Here is a 22,000-nt window from a genome sequence, read left to right as displayed (position 1 = left end):
GTGATACATTAAAAAAGCTATTCAATACAGTGGAAAAAAATAGCATTTAAAGAAATGCTCCAAAACTTTAAGCAGTATGAACTATTATCATTAAATAATTACTTTTAAATATGTGTTATGTGTATAATTATTCACTGCTAGGGAAACCTTCCAAAAGATTTAATTTAAATAATCACAACAATGTGTAAAAATTATTTCACGAACAAACAAAATGTATGAGAATTAAAAACCAAAGCAATAAAACAGACAATTAATCGTCATAACCGGCAAAGCCCTAAAACAATTTATCGTCAATTTATTAGGCAATTAACCGTCAGCCAAATTTCATAATCATGACAGCCCTAGTTAATTTGGGTGTTCAGTCTGCATTTGAAAAGGTTATAAATGTAGCTAAATCTCTAAATCAAGTAATTTTAGCATGCCAAAGTCCATTGTGGCCAGTGAAAATGGCTAGTAACTTTGGAAAACCAATAGCCACCGTGGCTAGTGAGCAAGAAAGTTAATGTCAAGCCCTAATTTTGTAAATATGGAAAATGAAAAAGTCTGTGGTTTGTCTTTTGTTAAATTAGACTCATTTGAAAATTAAAGGTGAGGTTTAACTCTTTCGCCGCTTTCACAAAAGTTTAATGCCTTCCAGAAAATGTTCTTCTTTAAATATATAAACATACAATATACCAAATGAAAGAACAGACCCTCTGCTTTCAAACAAAAAATTGTTTCATCCTACCTTCAGGAGTTCTTTTGTAATCAGCTTTTGAATATGGGAAGGTTTCTGCAAAAACATCACATTTTGAGCAAAAAGCAGAGATAATTCCATTTTTGTGATGGACTTTTCATAGACATCCCAAGATATCTCGTCAATGGCGGCGAAAGAGTTAAATACTTTCTGCTCTCCTAATTAATTTCTCATTATAAAACTGTTAGATCCATTCCTTGATCCTGATTGGTCAATAGCTGTGCTTTATTCACAATAAAACACGGCTATGACCGCTTCACCCAATTGTTCTATATCACTGTGGCATTAGCAACCACACATATCTGTTTGTTGTTTTTATTTGAGCTTTCATGCATATTACACATTGTAACGTTGTTGTTCAGGGTCAGGGACTATTTTGTCTAGCGGAAGGAATGCTTTTATTGATTTAACTTCATGAAATTTGCACTAATATTTTTTTAACTTTAATATTGTGTGGTAACCGTTTTATAAAGCAATAAGGTGCTCGAGGTAAGTGCTGTATCATGAGTAACGGCTGAAGGGCGTTGTTAGGCACGACGCTAAGCGGAGTATTCACAATACAGCACAGCCTCTCGTACCTTATTGCTTACATAAGGAATACATAATAGATTCCTAACAAGGAATGTTTGGGGAGCGGGGACTACCTGTTAGGATTGGATAGAAGTAGAGTGGATAGACAGGATAGTTAAGAGTGGTAGGAATATTTAAAAACCTGTTGGGTTTGTGATCTTTCTGTTGTGAAGATTGTAGATAACTGAATCTTGAGGACTGTTTACCTTTGCCCTCCAGCTTTTTGTACACGTACACAAATACAACATTGCTTCCTCTTTATGAAAACCAAATAAAACAAGAAACAATAAATCATACATAGATATTAAAAGATTAAAACACAGTGCTGTTCATAATTTATACAAACAACACACAAAAGGACAACATTACAAGTAAATTAACTTGCAAGCAGTGCCGATGTTGGGTGCTTGCCGCAATGTTTTGCCATTTATCAATCTAATAAAAAATGTAAATACAGATTTACAGATTTTTTTGAGGTGGTTAATTCGTATGACCACATTCGTACATTTTTGAAAGTTTTTGCCCCCTTGATGTTGGGGTTAGATGCATGGTTAGGGGTGGCGTTACATTATTGTTTCTTATGATTAAGGATGCCTCACAGGAATTTTGCAGCCGATTACCGGTTTTTTATCATCGTGATGGGCCAATATTGATTCCGATATCGATTTTCTGTATCTAGAAAAATGTTAACAGTTAAAGTAATACCACAGATGTTGCATTTGTTATTATTTGCAATAAGTAGATATATTATTGTTTTAATAGAGAATCAAATAAATAAGCAAATTCTGCAAAGAGATATATTTAATATCTTTGTAAAAAGCTTTCTGTCTTTTAAAAGTAATGAAAATTAAACACTTTACAGTCTTTACTGTATGAATTAAATATACAAGCATTCATATGAAGTACAACAGTTCTTTAGTGAAGAGCAGAGAGTGATTTTATTGAGAGATGAATTATGTTACTGTAGCTTTAAGACACGAGAGAGAGATCGCTCTGAACACGTGCTCTGATGACAGGCTGCTGAAAAAAAGTTTAAACAATCAAAACTGTAAAACGCAGGCAAATAATACACTTTTGGCATGAGGATGCAATTGTCTGCGATAGATATGTGTTGTAAACACTGTTTGATGGGGATGTGCAGAGACATCGCGCTGAGGACTGGAGCGCGTCCTCATAGAAAATACACATAAAGGCAGAGAGAAGAATCCAAATCTGCACGTCGCACATGAGCAACGCGTTATAAAAATGCTCGCACTACAAAAAAAATTGTCAACCGCATTCATGATCCCTATGATGACAAAAGTAAACATATCGGTTCATGAGATTGGCAAATGTAGCGAGTACCGATCAAGTCATTTTATGCCATTATCGGCCGATACCGATTGGTGGCCGATCAATCGGAGCATCCCTACTTATGATAATCGTTTAGTTTTTGTACGATTCACTTTGTACAAATTCGCTGACTCATAAAATACGTACAAATTCTTTCGAGATCAGGCTGGAATTTTTGGGATAAATATTGTTGAAACGGATTAGTTATTGGTTGGCCATTTATGACTGGACTCGCCACTGATTATTCAAACCATGCGATTTTTGAGCAGTGTAGAGAGGGGGCCAAGCTGTGCTGGCAAAGGTGATCGATTAACTTTGGTTGTCTGCATTTTCTGGATCAGATTCGGATAAGGTAGTAAAGACGATATTATCTCCTGTTTGGAGCTGATCTTCCAAATATGGTAAAGAGCGCACATTCCCACCACTCGCTTGAGGTATTCAGCCAATCACAACGCACTGGATAGCTAGCCAATCGAAGCACACCGCTCCTTTCAGAACGATGCAATCATTTCAGATAGGCGGGGAATAGAGGAGCAACAACAATGTACAATATGTAAAAATTATGTTGTTGTTTTTTTAACCATAAACCTTGCAAAATATACAAAATAACGATCTTGTAGTGTTGTAGTCAAGACCACCTAAACCGAGACCAAGTCATGACCAAGACCAAGACAGGCCGAGACCAAGTCAAGACCAAGACCATTGCAAGTCACTGCATTAAAACACTTATGATAAACTTATGTGTGCGTGTGTGTGTGCCATCAGAGAAGTTGATAAAATAATCAAAGGCATTGCAGAATTTATCTTTCTCTATAAGCAAACAAACACTAAAGAGCTGAAATCAACTTAACCATTTATTCTGAACTGGCTTGCCATCCACTTAACACAATGCAGGTGTTTTTAGTAATAAAATTAGAAAAACTGTCATTGGGAGAAACTTAAACAATGTTTAAACAATGCGGACATCATATGCCAAACCTGAATAAACTGCATAAAATTAATAATAAAAAATAAATTTGTGATCAGTTGTGGTCTTGACTGGTCTTGAAATAAAATTCAGAGTCCTCTTTGTCTGAGACCGAGACAAGAGCGAGTAAAAAAGTGGTCGATTCCAAGACGAGACCAAGACCTTTAAAAAGTGGTCTTGAGACCGAGACCGGTCTCAAGAACTACAACACTCCGATCTTGTATAATATCAAATATAATAGTGGCTCTTAAACAGATATTTGTAACCGAATGCATTTGCCTTGTTTTTGTACTTGTACTTGTACTTGTAGTTGTATTGTGTTAGTACTGTTTGAACGAGTGGTAAAAGTCGTTGGAAGACAAAGGATTTCTGTGCAAGCGGCGAACTATTCATTATGGCTAATGGATCGGTTATTGTTATTCTCTCTTCATGGTCTCGTAACTATGGTGGGCCAATGTTGGCAAAACATTTCAATGATGGCAGTCTTGTGATCAGTGTTTGACAAATTCTTGCTTGACAGGTCAGCAGGTTGTTGCTTGTATTATATCATCCCAAACATGCTTACTGTTATGAGTCAAGAGAAATGTCTAAGATGAGAAATGTGCCCACGGGTTAGCTGAGTGGCTTAAAAACACATTTGTACAGCACATGACCAGATCAGAAATGACAGTAAACCAGTGGCATACGGATGTAGATGTATGCGATAGCCAAACTAAGTAGCCACACGACTATTCCAACGCTATCTTGTGCCAATTTGCACATGTTTTACAACGTTGCTAATTTCTTTGTATTCATTTGTACGACCACTTTCGTACATTTTTGTACGATTTGCTTTTGCCTCTGTGACGTTAGGGTTGGGATTAGGGGTGGCGTTTTGTTATTTTTTTTTTATGACAATATAAACGAATATAAACGAAATAGCCAAGTCGTAAAATACGCACAATTCTCGTGAGATCAGGTTGGCTATTCAGATGAATGCTGATGCTAACAGGTAGCTTGATCTACATTTTAAGACTTTCCTAGTGTGAACAATAGCAGATTCTGATAAGCTGTATCTATACACGGGGAGTGTTTTAATGCAAGTTGTAACTGAAAAATGATGAAGAGTAACCCTAGTCAGTTTTGTGTCATAAAGGCATATTGTTTCGCAAGAGTGACATATGTGCCAGATAAGAGGTGTTTCCTCGATATCTGCAGAACTGGCTGGATGAGTTAAGAGACTGGAGAGATGAGTCTGTGTCTCATAGAGTTTGTGTCATCACTTAACAGCACTGCAGGGTGAGGATGATGACTGATGAAGATTCACATCCAGCACTTTTGGCAGATCATGACTCTGCTTCGAATCAGAAGATACGGACAGACTCTTCAGGGGAAAAGCAGAGTTCAGCAACATTTGCGTCTCTCTGTTGCTGAGTCACGCATCTTGCTGCCAATGTGTTTCACAAGAGTTAGTGTGACTGCTGACTCATATTATACAGACTGTTTATGTGCATGTAAGAAATCTGTTATCTAATGAAGCATGAGTTACTTGATGAAGCCAAGAGGATGAAGTATTTTTTGACCTTGTGTCTCCACTGCTGGTGTTTTGGGCTGTTACAGCTCAAAAGAAATGATAGATAAAAAACATTTGCCACATGCACAATTGCACATAGGGGTGGGCGGTATGACCAAAAATCCATTTAACGGAATGAGTCATTTTATTCCATGGTAACTGTGTATTTCACGGTATTCAGTTTATATTGTTTCAGGAATATACAAAATTTCAGATATCTGCCACTCACTATACTGTAGCTTTTAATTAAATGCTCACCACGGTTTTAAAATCTGGCCAACCAACCATTAGCATTATGTGCGAGAAGTGCTTTCACTTATTTACATTTATACTTTACTTTTTTACTTTATTTCACAGTAACAGAATATACCCTTATACCACCCAGCCCTAGATGTACACCATTACTGTGTTATTACAGAGACAGAGCGCAGTGATGCAAATTTGAAAACCACGCCCACCGGGGGAAATCAATCCAACCGTCTCCATTAGGGCTGTCACTTTTGAGAAAAATCAAATTCGAACGGATATCGAATATCATGCAGTGTATCCGAATATATTCGAATATCTAGGTGCACGCACAAAAAAAAAACGTAATGTGGATTCAATTTATTAACAGTGACAATCATAAACAGGGCTGTCTGCATTACTATTTTACTTAATGTTAGAAACAGCAGGTTATCAACAACGACTCAGAACAGGTGACAACTTAAACAGCAGCAGGAGTAAGGCATATAACGTTAGCCAAGCCCAAACAAAATCCGCGCACGCAGATTTCGGTGTAAAACTCAGCGAAATTCCGCAGATTTGATGCCCGTCATTGACAAGCACACATATCACGCGCTTGAGCGCGTTTGTGAGAAGTAATCTCATTGACAACAAGCAGACATACATAGCCTATCTCGCGCGTTTGTGAGCCGCCTATTCCGCACGTTTGTGGGCCGTCATTCACAAGTGCATCATCTCTGCGCGTGCTGTTTGCTTGACCATTTCTAATGATAGAGAGCACAAACCATTTGATATTTCAGATGAAAAAACTTACCGCTGAGTTAAGCAGATCTTACTTGACTCTGTCGTCTATGGGACACGCGACAGTCAGCACATGATCATTTCAAATCCGTTTACAAATGATGTTGTTGTTTAATATAAAGTTTACATTGTGTTGTAAAAATAAAAGTCTTCATACATGCAAATTTCATAATGCGTACGTATTAACACAAGCTTTTTGTTCTGCTATAATAATATTTAACACTATAATAATACGTCATTTTATATACAAATATATACAAATTCTATCTTGACATGCACATTAGGTTCATGTTGGTCCAATTTATTTCCTCTCTTGCGCACAGTTGCCGTCGTCGGTCTCACTCTCAGCCTCCTTCCCATTACGAGGTGTTACTGTAAAAAATTTTCAACCAATCATAGATCTCGGTCCGAACGGACGTTGCCTTTTTTGTTCCTCATCTTTAATAGGGCTGGGCAAAAAAAACGATTTTTCGATTAATCGTTTTGTAAAACGTGGTCGATTCAGAATCGATTCTCAAAGAGCAGAATCGATTTTTTTTCTTTAATATTTATTTCTGCAAACATTGGACGAAATATTAACGTTAATCAAAGGAGAGAAAGGAAGAGAATTGCAAACTTTTCTGCTGAATTGACAACCTGCGCAAGAGCCACAAAACGAAAGGCATGTTTTATAACAACAAAAGCAAAAACTGTCTGGATCAGCAAAGAGCAAAAACCCAAATGAACATCGGTAACTTTACTGCTATACAACGATATCCAAACAGCTGCAGGAGGCAAAGGGTTTGAAAGGGTCGTTGCACTGTTTATTTTGGTAAGGTAGGTACGCAATATGTTTGTATTGAGATGGATTCAGATATTCTACTTTGATGAAACATTGTGTTGCTTATGAAATTTGTGTTCGTTTACGGATTAGCGTAACAATATAGTTACTACGACTACACAACCGAAAGTCTGCTTTAACTAATTCTGATGTAAACCAGTTGTTTATGTTGGTTATTTGTTATTCACTTTGTAGTTTGTACTGCAAAGGTGAATGAGACATGAGATGTGGACGTCTGATCTGTGCGTGTTTATGTGTTTTGAAAAAGGCATGACTTTGGATGGGGATTTGAATGGAGGGTGGGATCGTGATTTCATTGCTAGTCGGCTACCGTTAGCATTTTTTTAAATGTGATACCCTACCTTTAAGCCCTCGTTTAGCTATGCCAATGCTCCAAATAGTAATTAAACATCTAAAATTATCTTTATTTGTATGTTTCTAAAAGGTGTACTGTCCTAAATCCTAAACCGAATTCAAAATATGCGTGTCCATTGGAAGTAAAGCACCTCCGCCTCGTTTAATGTTTTGGTTTTAAAACATGCAGAAATGAGAAAAGAAGTAAAATAAAGAAAATAATGTTGAAAGAGTTATTAAGAGCATTTAGACATGAAAAAGTTCTTACTTGCGCTGTCTGATATCCGAAGCGTACGCACAGACGTTCTTACCTAGTGCGCAATCCCGATATACACGTATAGCTTTACAGATTTACAATTTCAAAAATGATCTCTCTTGACAAGTATTCATGAAAGGACTGATTGGTGATGGGCCGTTAAATTATTTAAAAATAATGCACACCCATGACGCGAGGGCAAGATCGATTCATCAAAATTGACTTTGCCGACTCAGGTGTATAATTTTTTTTGTCATAATCCAATAAATCGTAAATCATTTTGAATTTTTTTTAATGGAGAATAACAGTAACTAATTTGAGAAAATTTGATTATTGTGACTTAATTTCCTCTCTTATAACGTCATCTTGTTTTCTACACAAGTACGTAAGTTGATGATGTCTAAAATGTTACTGTGCCTAAATGAACTACTAACATTTAAAAAGTAGATACTGGAAGAAAAACAATAGCCCATTTTATACCAGCTTGTAAGGTCTTGTAACTGTAATGTTGTAACAGCTTGCAAATTAAGTTCAGTTCAGCTTCATATTGCACTAAGTAAATTATTAACAACTGAACACGTTTTGTCTGATAAAATGTTTAACATTTTATTGAAAACATTCTTTGAGATTTTATCAAGTTTGAATACACAACACAACCATTTCATATGACGCATTTATGCATAGCAGATGAAACATACGATTCTCATTTGGCATCTGTTCTTTACATTATTTATCATACAGCTATACGGTACACTGCCCCACGATAGACAAGTGATGTATTAAAGTGAATGTGTGTTGTGATATTTGAGTCTTTAGAAATTCATGCTCCACGGTAGCCAAGATATACAGCTCATTAACAATGCATTGCCTTTTATAACATCAGTATCATTTGCATTACCAACAGTAATACAATTATAAACCATAACCAGTGTTTGCTTGTTTGTTTCAGTTTGTCTTTGTCAGAATATAATTTAGAGGAAACCCTTTGTAAAATGTTTTAACCAAGGCACTCGGGGTGCTTGTTACCCACAATGCATCGGCTACAGAACTGTTTATAACTTTGTCAGACAGGCTAGCTTTTAATATTTTATTGATTTAATCCTGAGTGCCTTTTTTTCAATAAGATAACTCTTCTTTGAAGGGGTAGAAATGGATTTTGGATTTGAATGAATGAGGAGGAAATGTGAATGTTACACCCCAGCAGCATTCTGCATGTTTTATTTAAAGCAAACCTTGTTGCAAACTCGTATAGGTGATGTATTGTGTTCAGACATTTGAAACATGTTATATTCAGTAAATCACAAACAGATCAGGCATTGCAGAATGAGATTGATTGAATTAAATTCAGTCTGATTCATTAATCAATTCATCTGCTTTAATATATTACTTTTTATAATACTCACAGGGATCTATCCTTTACTATACCATTTATATAGAGAGAGAGATTTTGGAGATGGGTTTTTGCCTGCATGACGGTATAGATACAGCGTGAGCTAACTTCTTCATTTACATTACAGTTACATGCATGCATTTTGCGAGCGCTTTATATCCAAAGTGACTTAACAGTGCATTAATGCTATACATTTTTATCAGTACAGGTGTCCCAATATTTAATTCACTTATAGCTTTCGTCTTATTATTATTATCTCAACTTAATAAAAAATAATTTGTTCATTAGTCAAACCAAAAGGCCCTTAATCAAGCCATTTACCTTGTACCTTTGAAGAAATGAGATATCTTTGGCCGGGTTGTGTTCCAACATGCTGTTATATGGACTGTATGCTGTATCTTATCTGTCAAACCTGAATACAGCAGATGAATGTTTTACTGTAATAAATGTGTTGCACTCTGGCTGCAGTTTGTATAGCATTTAGACTATAATACAGACTAAAATTAAACCTTACAGTGAACATCAGTCACTTACATTAACCAGTCTTACTTTTATTAATTCTCTGTTGTTTATTTTTTTCCTTTTCTGTTGCTTTTGTGTTTTTGCACAAACAGTACAGGCCAAAAGTTTGGAGACACTCACTCGTTCTTTATTTATAATTTTTTTTCCATATAACATAATAATAATAAACGCATCCAAACTATGCCATAACGCAAATGCAACTTTAGAAATTATGTTGGTGACCAAAAGCATCCAAAATAAACCAAAACTCTGTTATATTTTATTATTTGAAGTGCAGTCACCCTTTGCCTAGAAATTGTTGAACCGCATATGCGTGTCATTTGTTTAAGAAGCTTCTTAAATTTTCAATTTAGGATGAATTTTAAAGAGTATAGAAGGAGTTCATATTTAATCAAGGCTCTTATTGGCTGCTTTTACTTCAATATTCAGAATAAGTCATCTATTTCAAAAATAATATTTAAAAATAAAATGTACGTTTTCTAATAACAAACATTTATCTGTTTGGCACAGGAATATTTTTGTCTACAAAAGTAATTTAAAGCATTTAACTATACACCTTCAGCTTAAAGGAATAGTCTACTCATTTTCAATATTAAAATATGTTATTACCTTAACTAAGAATTGTTGATACATCCCTCTATCATCTGTGTGCGTGCACGTAAGCGCTGGAGCGCGCTGCGACGCTTCCATAGCATTTAGCTTAGCCCCATTCATTCAATGGTACCATTTAGAGATAAAGTTAGAAGTGACCAAACACATCAACGTTTTTCCTATTTAAGACGAGTAGTTATACGAGCAAGTTTGGTGGTACAAAATAAAACGTAGCGCTTTTCTAAACGGATTTAAAAGAGTAATAGCACTTTTGGGAGTACTTCGACTCGCCTGAAAAGTCCGCTCCCCTTCTCACTCTCATAATGGGAGAGGGAGGGTGTTACTGCGCCGAGTCGAAGTACTCCCAAAAGTGCTATTACGCCATAAAATATAGTTCCTCTTTTAAATCCGCTTAGAAAAGCGCTACGTTTTATTTTGTACCACCAAACTTGCTCGTATAACTACTCGTCTTAAATAGGAAAAACGTTGATGTGTTTGGTCACTTCTAACTTTATCTCTAAATGGTACCATTGAATGAATGGGGCTAAGCTAAATGCTATCGAAGCGTCGCAGCGCGCTCCAGCGCTTACGTGCACGCACACAGATGATAGAGGGATGTATCAACAATTCTTAGTGAAGGTAATAACATATTTTAATATTGAAAATGAGTAGACTATTCCTTTAAATGATTTTTAACATCATAGTTAACCTTTTAGTCAAGTGTGTCCAAACTTTTGGCCTGTACTGTACATGCACATTTTGATTTATTACCACAGAGCTTTAATGTATATTCTGTATACTAGATAACAACATAAGCTGAGCAGAGGGTCAGTGGTGATTTAAATAGTTAACAACAGTCATTTAGGGTTAGATTAGCACACTGTAAAAACACTTTGCTGCCTTAAATTTTTTTGTTGAATCAACTCGTATTTGCATATCATTTCAACTTACTGTTATTTATCTTGACTACAGGTAAGTTGTTATAACTTGTAAAATATATTTGAAAAAAGTAACAACTCTTCTCTTGTCAAGATAAATAGTAGTAAGTTGACATGACTTGTAAATCTGAGTTGATTTAACAAAAAAATTAAGGCAGCAAAGTACACTAGTCAACATTCGAAGTGGATCAAAACCTTTCCTAAAAGTTGTCTTAAAACCAATACCCAATACCCGTTCTTGTTTTAGGACAACTTTGATGAATGTTTTTTGATCCACTTCGAATGTTGACTAGTATATTTTTTACAGTGCAAAAACATATGCTTACTGATATTGTTATGTCCTAGTCATCTGGAAAATCTGGATTTTAGGGCTGATGTTTAATATATGAAGCGTAGATCTGGATAAGATGTCAAAGTCTGCTAATTTTGCATTAGTATTTTAATTAAATTAAATGTTTATTCTGGCTTCATTGGGATTGTCAGTTACACCATGCGTCTTCAACATTGTTCCTGGAGGGCACCTGTCTAGCATATTTTAGTTCCAGCCCTACTCCCAACACACCTGACAAATTTTTAGGTAGCCCTGAACAACTTGATCAGCAGGTTAAGGTGTGTTTGACTGGGGTTGTAGCTGAAGTCTGCATGACAGGTGCCCTCCAGGAACAGGGTTGGAGACCCATGCGTTACACACTTGCTGTGTCTCATTTCAGAAGGCTGCATCCTTTGCATCCTCTGAAGGATGAGGTTTACGGAGGGTCCCCAACCTAGAATTAACGAGACATCTTTCGTAGGACATATGGACAAAAAAGGAAACATAAAGTATCACATTGCTATGCCAAAGCGTTTATAGACGGTTTCAGCAGTAACATCATAACATGCAGCTTTCGTGGTCATCACGTAACTTCCGGTAAACTCCGTTAAGAATAAATAACAACAAAGTCCTTTTAAAGTAGTTTATTTATAAAACAAGCAAAATAAACAACACGTAGATTACATACACTGTAAGCCCATACAGGTTGATTGAACCTAAAAAAATTATGGAAACTCGTTGCCCTAAAAAAGTTGATTTTGCCTGGTTGAAATAACTATTAATTTTAAGTTTAATGTACTTAATGTTTTAATTTCTTCCAATGCACTCTTAACCCAGATTAGATGACATTACTAGAAATGTGTGAGGAAACCTGTTGCATATAACTTTGGTTTTTATCACTTTAAATTACTTTTGATGTTATAAATGGTATTATAACAAAAATTAATGACTGACTTTAAGTCAATCATTGAATAAACATGATTCTCCACAGAAACACACAAAAAATGTGTTTTGACATACATTGTAAGTACAGTGGAGAGAAATACAATAAAATGTTTTGAACAGGGTTCATGTACGGAAACACTGATCACCTGAACGGTGACTTCACAAAATTATCATTTTACAACAAAACAACATCAATAATATAAGAGCTTGAACCTATATGACATTTTATTAACAAATATTTGAATAGAGAAAGTTCTTATCAGTTTTTAATTTGTGAAAAAGCAAAAAATAATCTAAATAGTCAGGCTCAAAGGATTATGGGTATTCCTCACAACATGAACTAATAATTTTAAGTTCATTTTACTTGAATGTTTTAGTTTAATAGATTTTGTAAGGTTAACAGTTAAATCAACTAAACTTTTTAAGCTTTGGCTTCAAAACAGAAAATATTAATGATTTTTCCTTGATTGTTTGAGTAAAGACAATTTCTGGGTTAACAGTGTAGGAACCCAAAACATTTGTTATTTTCAACGAGGTATTTGTTCAAGAGTTCAGTTTTAGCAACTAGTCAGACCATTAAACAAACAGAAACCGGTAAAGTTCGGACCAGACGCTTATCGTGTCACCGTCACCGCACATGCGCCCAACGAAACGGTCTATAGCGTCAAATAATTATTTCCTTAATTAAGGAAAATAAGTTGACGTGTCTTTTAGCGGTTCGTTTTAGATTTTTATTAACAACAACTTCTATAATTATTTGTTATTTACAGTATATTATATAGTTTTGAATGTTTAGAATTTACCATGCAGCTGCTTCAAAAAACGTTTTCAAAACCTCAATGTAAAGTCGACAATAATAATGACAATTGCAATATCAATGTGAACAATTGCAGTGTAACCTTGTGCATATTCTGTATTTAATCCTCTTATGTTGTTTCTTATGTACTGTCTTTACATTCGCTATAGCTTGCTGTTTAATCATATAATTTTAATATTTGATTTAATATTTGAATATTTAATATTTATATTCTATGCTTGAATATATGTACTGTACATAATGTGTGTATATTGAAATGTACTCTAATATTGCCTAATAATTGCAACTGTTGACCTTTGACTGAAAGCTCTTGGGTTCTTCAGTGAAGCCATTAGTGAACGAGTCTTGCTCAGGAGTAGATAAAGGCTTTATTGAGCGGACTCTGAAGGTTGAGCTCAGAAAAGATTGAAGAGAAATCTCTTTCTCTGTAGTCTCTGAGGATGTTTATATGAAAGAAAAATAATATCATGTCTCTTCACGATGCAGATTATTGATTGAAAGAGTGTTTTTTGTAAAACCTTCACATATGCATCCAATTCCAAGTATTACAATGCATTTTATAAAAAAATGATTCTGGTCCTGGCTGCTTAAGACTGTGTTTCAGCTGTGTTCAAATCAGTCCATTTAAGGAAGTCGCGTCACCATGCCACCATATTTGCAACGCCTCCAGGTCTTGTTACGCTGTGACGCTGTGTCTCCCTTGCCATACATCCTGCACATACACCGTCTTTGGCAATATTTCAGATAGTGATATACTTCCTGGCTCCCGCGTCACCTTGTCTTTGTCGTTAAGCCTCACCATTGGTTGAATTTGATATACACATTCAGATGCACTTACCCCTATAGGCGTCCCCAAAGTGTCACCGCAGTGATGCAGCGCGAGTTCCCTCGAATGGGGACTGTAACAATGTATCTTAAAAGGGAACATGATTTAATCTTGCTCTCACTTGAAATGTGTGCCAACTATTAGTCCTTAAATTTGAGGGTATTGGACCTGGAAAGTCCTTGAAAGGGCCTTGAATTTTAAGTTAACTAAGGTGGGGGAACCCTGAAATAAACCAAAAATCAAACAATCCCGGACAAATCCCAGATGCACTTTCTGTGTATTTTCCATAATGTCTGTGTGAAAAGGGCTTGTGTGTGTGCGCTTACGACTGTTGTTTATCTGTGACTATTGACACAGCCCACCACTGTCCAACAGCACCTGCACTTCACCAACTGCAGGCACAGTTGCATCCATCAGTTTTAGATCAGAGGTCCATTTACTCACCCAAACCTGTATGACTTTTTTTGTGAATTATTTAGAAGAAATGTCCAGCAGAACATCCACGCTGCTCTATTCAATATAATTAAAGTGAATGGACACTGGAGTCAATGAGTTCCAAAGAAATACCGTTGTTGTATCAAACATTTATGTATTTAATTTCAATCTAAAGGAATTTTATTGGCATGATTGTTTGACTTACAATATACATTATTTATATATATATATATATATATATATATATATATATATATATATATATATATATATATATATATATATATATATATATATATATATATATATATATATATATATATATATATATATATATATATATATGGATTATTTTTGATGGTGTGTAACTGTTAAATACATTTTTGAAAGTTGAAAGTTTTGAGAGCTACATACGGCTCATTAGTGTCTATCATTTCAGTTTTTTGTCTCTTCTTCAACAGTTTTCCTCCACATAATCCTCAGTTTTGCATGCATGTATTGTGAACACACTTCCTGAGTGTAATGCGGAAGGGCATATGTCCTTGTATCCTGTTATGTCCAGAGGAACTGTGTCTAGGTCAGTGCATGCGTATTTGTGTGTGTGATTTGAGAGGAGCCCGAGCGGGATGGAATGTATTTGAATATGTGACATCATGGCAGGACGCCATAAGCGATTCATGTGACAAGGAAGGTCGTAATGTCAGCCTAAGCCCAAAACATACAGACAAATAACCCTGATCCCTCACAGTGCCTCCTTCTGCCGTGCATACAACCAATCACTAAAGCTATAGACACAAACATGTATATATCTGCTATGATTTTAATTATAAAACACCTTTTTATATGTGTAGGGGGTGGGTGTGAGCTAACCTTAAGTAATGCTTTTTTTATTTAATTAAAATTGCATTTTATCTGTGTTCTGCATAATGAGAATAAAGTTGAATCTAATCTAAAAATGTTTGTTTGAAGGATACTTGGTTAAATACTGTAGTTTGGTAAATATGTTTTGGGCAGGGACATTGTTGGGGTTTTTTATTGACATTGTTGCTGAGCTGTAAGGACGCTCTGTCAGACTTATCCTATAGTGTGTAAAACAATTTAGTGCTTGTGTTACTGCATTTGTTTGATTTGGTACACAGTTTAAAATGCTGATGTAAAATGAATTATGACTTCTCATTGTCTGAACTGGCAGTTTTGAGGATGTGCAGTTTTGGTTTCTTCCACTTCATTTTCAGATGTAAACAAGTCAAGTGACTATTGTGTGACTCTTCTTAGGATGTATTGTGAATGTTAAAGTTGAAGACAATGGACTGAGGTGTTTAGTGAGGTCAGGACATGAAAACAGAGAAGAACAGCCATTGTCATATATTTAAATGAAAGATTTCCTTCAACTCATTTCCTGTTTCAGATTTCAGTTTCGGCTCGTATGGATTATTTCATTACTGAGAATTTAAACACCATAGAAACATCAGCTTGTCTTTGTAATTGTATTTTATTTAGGTGAATAGTTAACGAAATACCAGACCTCAGGCAGTTATGATTTTTTTTTAACTTCTTTTATGAGGTGGCTAATTTGTATGAATTCTTACAATATGAATCATACTTGGGATTAGTAAAAATAAAACTAAGCCCCACCCTTAAACCCAACATCACCAGGGTTAAAAAAAGATTGTACAAAAACCCAGGAATTAAATTGTATGAATTCAATCACTGTAAGCCCAGATAAGTTGTGTTTACTTAAAAAAATGAAGGTAACTCGTTGCCTTACAAAAATTTAAGTAATGATTACTTAAATGTTTAAGTAAACTTGAAGTTTTTAAGTTGTTCTAACAACAATTTTAAGTTGAATAGACTTAATGTTTTAATTTCTTCCAATATTCCTGCACTCTTAACCCGGATTAGTTGACATTACTAGAAAGTTATGGGAAAACCCGTTGCATATAACTTTAGTTTTTATCACTTTATATTACTTTTGATGTTATAAATGGTATTATAACACAAAATTAATAACTGACTTTCACTGTAAAAAGTGTTTCTGTGCCTTAGTAGATTTTAAAAATATTAATTGAGTAAACTGTATTTAAAAAAATTAATTCTTGTTTTTTTAATCAAAATATGAGTTAAAATAAAATAAAAATTGGAATAAATTGATTAATTCTAAATGAGCACATTATTGAGTAAATTCAACTTAATTTTTTTATCTATAATCGATTTAAATTTGTAAGAAAGAAATTAACTTATTAATTTTGTGTTAAAACTACATGAATTATTTGAGTAAACACAACTAACTAGGCAGTGGACTTGCAGTTCCCAGCATGCTTTGCATGGGACTGCATTTGGAGAGTGAAATTTGAATTGAAACTTTTTTTGTTTTGTTTTTAACTAAAAAGACAGACTTGTTAGTGTTTAATGTTCATTTATCTTCGATATTTGGAAGAGTTTCTGTTTCTTCTTTGAGTTTTGTAGTTACCATTGTTCAGAAGACTGGTGCTTGTGCATAGACTGCATACTGAAGTATGTCGCGCTTTACAGCTGCCCAAAACGAAACTGAGTGGGTGCGTTGTTTGAATAAACGTTTCTAGCCCTCATCTGACGGCATAAAAAACAACAACTAACCATAAATACGCTACCTGTACCAAGAAAAGAAGGTTTATCTAACTAAGTAATACTAGCACAATTAGTTAACTCAACTCAATTTTATTGCATTCATTTTAAGTAATGTTAGTGTGTTCAATATACTTAAAAAAGGTTGAAAGTTGACTCAACCTAAAACTTCCCATGCAGTCACTTGCCTCACTTTTTATAAGTTAGATCTAGGTATTACTTTTTACAGTGTTAAGTCAATCATTGAATAAACGTGATTCTCCACAGAAACGCACACAAAACTGTGTTTTTGTCATACATTGTCAGTACTGTGGAGAGAAATACAATAAAATGTTCTGAACAGGATACAGAAACACTGATCACCTGAACGGTGACTTCACAAAATCATAATTTACAACAAAACAACATCAATAATATAAGAGCTTGAACCTATATGACATTTTATTAACACATATTTGAGTAGTGAAAGTTCTTATCAGTTTTTATTCTGTAAAAAGCAGAAAATAATCAAAATATTCAGGCGCAAAGGATTATGGGTATTCTCTTACAACATAAACTAATAATTTTAAGTTCATTTTACTTGAATGTTTTAGTTTAATGGATTTTGTAAGCTTAAACGTTAAATCAGCTAAACTTTTTAAGCTTTGGCTTCAAAACAGAAAATATTAAGTGATGTTTACTTGATTGTTTAAGTAAAGACAATTTCTGGGTAAACAGTGTACAAATTAGCCAGCTCATTAAATTGCTACAATTGTGATCAGATCCTTACAAGTTCATATAGAGCATTCAAAGATGATTAGATTATCACATAACTATTAGGGCTGGGTAAAAAATATCAATTCTCTGGTTTTAATCAAACTACAATTGAACAAAACAATATTTGAGAAATCCCTGAATCAAGTTTATAATTTGCACGTTTCATGCCTTAACAATTTAAATATTTAAGCAAAGACGAGATCAAAATCATCTCATAATTCACTGCTTATGCTCTGTTTGAGAAGTCTGAAGCTTGCACCCATAGCATCTCAAAGCTTCACACAGCACGTAAATACTGGGTTCATGTTTCCTTGGGCTTGAACGGATATATTTACATGAAATAATTTGAAAATGCCACGATTATCCGCGTAAATGTAGACAATTCAGAAAGTAAATGCATGTTTGTAAATGGGTGATTCTCACGATATCCAGACTTGGGTTTTCACCATCAGATTTTTTAAAAAGCCCTTGAAGGCAGTTTTTTTGCACAATTAAGATTAAGATCTGAACTTACTACAACCATTATTTTTAGAGGATTTTAAAAAAATAGTACCTATAGAATTATTTAATTTTTTTTAGATTATCATTATCTAAAGTTATCATTACCGCAACATGATATTACATTAAATATATGCATTTACAAACTCATGTTTCGGTAATGAGAACTAAAAAGTTGTCTAGGTACTATGACACAGAAAATTTCAACTTTTATCTTGAGAGAAAAAATAAGAACTGCTTATCTGGTAGCCATCTTGAGTGTCACAGTAAATGATGTCCCTTCCAACTATTTCTTTTGAAATGTTAGTTCCTTAAAGGCTTAAACAATGATTGAAAATTGTTGCGGAGGATGAGAAAATTGGTCTTGGACACATTTATATTCCTTATTATTGTCTCTACATTTACCAATGATCAACAAATACCACATGTTTCTGTACTGTAAATGTTTATAGTATAACATGCACTGAAGCTTTTTATTTTTTAGATTTTTAATTATAAATATTTCCATGTCAAAGAACCAAAATCTAGTCATGGACACATCTCGGTAATGAACATTTTCTCCTTAAATGTGGAAAAAAAACAACAAAATTGGTTTGTATGATGTCATTTGAAATCATGTGCAAAATAGTACATGAAGAGATGTTTGTAACTGTATGCTTCTTATTTTGATACTTTTACTTTGCATTTTTTTTTTATCAAAATGTTCATGACACCTCACAAGTCTAATTCCGCCAGAATCACCCATACTGGATCCGTGCAGATATTAAAGTGTCGACACCAGATAAATTACATGTCTGCAAAACTAAAATATTATACCAAGTACCGGTCACTAATGATACCGGACCAAACCGAAATCGAACCGGAACCATAGAAAAGAAACTAAACACCAAATTGTTCACAATATCCATCCCTATTAACTATTTTTGTTTAATCGATTTGAAATTACAATTAATTTCAACTATCGTGACTAGGCATGGGCCGGTATGAGATTTTGCGGTTGGTGTTTCACGGTGTTGCAGTATTGTCATTGCAACACTAAAACGTGTTATTTTCAAATGTCTGCATACAAACAACATCTTTTTAACTGGAGACAATACATTTTATTTTTAAGCAACATGCAACATGTGGGTGATTCTCACGAAAACTTGGTTTTAAAAATGTCAAGCATGAAAATGTAAAAATTGCTTAAATTTCCTTTTTTTCCCACCAGACATTGAAAAACAAAGTCTGGAGTAAATGGGAACATTAATTTAAAAACTTTTACTTATAATTTAACACTTTTTGTAACATAATTAAAAAAATTTGTCCTAAAAAATCTCATTACCGCAACAGTCAGAAAACATCAACACTGACATATTTTCAAAATGACATGACAAACCTGAAAGAACATAATTTGGAGATTCTGCACATGCATTTAAAATCAAAGTATTATGCTTCTATTAATTAAATTAACATTTAATAAGCATCTGTTGCGGTAATGATAATCAAAATGTCATGTAAGCATTCTGACAAGACAATATTTCAAATTAACTGTAAAAAAAATGATCTTACCTGGTAGCCATCTTGAAGTAACTGGTCCATGTGCTTGATCAATCAAAATCAAACTTTATTAAAATTCTGTATGTGTGCTTAAACTGTTCTCAAAAAGTGTTGCGGAGGATGAGAACATCAGGCATGGACACATCATTTTCCTAATTATTATTATACATGAATATTCAGTAAATATTTTTTCTGTCATCTAAAGTAGTCTAGCAAAACATCCATTTATTTTTTTTCTTAATATTTTTGTGTTAATTTGATTAAATTACAACATAACGCATGTTCAAACACAGCCGGACACATTGCGGTAATGAGAATTTCAGCAGAAAATGAGATAAAATTTCCAATTATAAATTCTTATGTTGAAATCACACATTGTGCAAGGTAGAACACAGTATTGTGTTAATTCTGATGCTTTCTAATGTTACTATATTACACATTTTAAAGCTAAAATCATTAGTGCCGTGGTGTTTCAATGGTTTCGTGAGAATCACCCATGAATGTTAGGCAAAAATAAGGCCTTAAATTATAATATTCTTTCAAAAAAATTTTTTTTAAATGTATTAATATTAATAATGATAAATGTAAACATCAAATCAATTACATGACTTATTTAACTTCATGTTGTGTAAACACAGCTTAAACCTTGAAACAGTATCACATAAAATTTTAGGTTTTGAAAATTTTATAAATTATAAAAATAAAGTTGAAATAACTTGAGCTAATTCTATTTTTTATAATTCAAGTTGATTAAACCTAAAAAAAAGTATAAGTAATATGTATGTTTTACAGTGTATGGACATGTTCTACCAACAACCAGAAAATGTCAAAATATTATTTGTTTTAATTTTAAATGCTTTGTATGTTGTTTTATTATTTACAACCTTAACCATTTCTGTTATGCTGGAAAAGTGACTGGGTGTTTTCAAAAAACAATGCTGTTTGGTTCATGCGTTGTTAATACAATGACATGCATGCATTTTGCTTAGTGTCTAAAAGTTACCAAATACTTTTTTGTGGACACTGTATGACATTTATAGTGCGGCAGAGGAATAGATTGAATATTTTCTTGTCGCCGCCTCGGTGGTGATTTCAGTCCTGAGTTGTGTCCCTGAACAGAGCCCATTATTCAGCTCCCTGTGGGAAGAGTTGCTCATTGAAATTCCAGCCTCTTCTAAAGGATCGTGCAGGCACTGTGTTGAAGTATTGTGCAGTCTGAATATTCTCCAGAGCTCTGTCACCTTGAGAAATGCTCTCCTAAGCCATTTGCCCATGTCAGATACTACATGTTAAAATGAGTTTGCCACTATTGGTTTGAGAAAATATGGAGCTGTGCAATATTAGTTTGGCATTGAAAACCACCGCTGCCGTCTCTCGTGCTCCTCTGCATTATGAATGCTAATGAATTGTGAACAGATGACGAGGCTAAAGCTTTTAGACTAGACACGGGTCTTTAAGAAGTCCCATGAGTGGGTTAAATGGATCACTGAAGCATATGTGACATGTTGTGCACTGTTTTGCCAACATATTAATAGACCAGACCATCAATATGTGATATTCACAGTGTACAGAATTATGAGATTGTTATATTAAAAGTTGTTCAGGACAGATTTTACCTGATCAACTATCACAAAGAATATAAAACATTTATGTTGCTTTTATAATTTTTTTAAATATTATCTCACTTGCTCACCTTATTCAAAAACGTATCGCATTTTTCTGCAATAGTAAAAATGACTGTAATGCACAAACTCTCTGGGCTTATCACTAAAACCTCAATATTTATTTAGTCTGCTTATGTTGGATCTGTTTGTTTGCATTCACAGGAATCGAGCTTTGTCTACCTGGCTTGCGTTTCTCCATGACCATGGTGGCTAACTTTGTGGTGTTGGCTGGACAGCTGCTCCTGCCAGGACTCGCGGCTCTCTGTCGTGATTGGCAGATCCTGCAGGTGGTCATAATCGGTCCACTCCTGCTCATGCTGTCCTATATCTGGTAAGCAACTGCGCCACAGTTGTTTTTCTCCACAACATTTGTTGCATTTGTCCAAACCTAAGACGGCAAACAGTGAATATAAACATAAAATATGCCTAATCCTTCTGCAATGTTTGCATTATGGGCATTTTCAGAAATAATATAAAAAGGATAAGGGTCAGTGACATGACGTTAATTATTTTGTGTCCGTATGTTTCAATTAAATGTAAAAGGGTTAAAAT

At 34.4% G+C, this 22,000-nt stretch overlaps 2 protein-coding genes across 3 annotated transcripts in view; one reads left to right on the top strand and one right to left on the bottom strand.

Moving 5' to 3' along the window:
* The window catches only part of slc22a23 (solute carrier family 22 member 23), a 79,263-nt gene that overhangs the window by 30,134 nt on the left and 27,129 nt on the right, over positions 1-22,000 (top strand). For both annotated transcript variants that reach the window (XM_055201466.2, XM_055201453.2), the window contains exon 4: positions 21,611-21,779. In XM_055201466.2, coding sequence (XP_055057441.2) covers positions 21,611-21,779 — 169 coding nt within the window. The remainder of the gene's footprint in view (positions 1-21,610; positions 21,780-22,000) is intronic.
* ssx2ipa (synovial sarcoma, X breakpoint 2 interacting protein a) overlaps positions 21,537-22,000 on the bottom strand; it is a 47,350-nt gene continuing 46,886 nt past the window's right edge. Inside the window, exon 15 of the transcript XR_012372038.1 lies at positions 21,537-21,836. The gene's annotated coding sequence lies outside the window, so the exon portion shown is untranslated. The remainder of the gene's footprint in view (positions 21,837-22,000) is intronic.

The sequence above is a fragment of the Misgurnus anguillicaudatus genome, chromosome 2, assembly GCF_027580225.2.
Source record: "Misgurnus anguillicaudatus chromosome 2, ASM2758022v2, whole genome shotgun sequence".
Classification (NCBI taxonomy): Eukaryota; Metazoa; Chordata; class Actinopteri; order Cypriniformes; family Cobitidae; genus Misgurnus; species Misgurnus anguillicaudatus.
The sequence above is the reverse complement of the archived record's forward strand: the minus strand, read 5'-3'. Positions and strand labels throughout refer to the sequence as shown.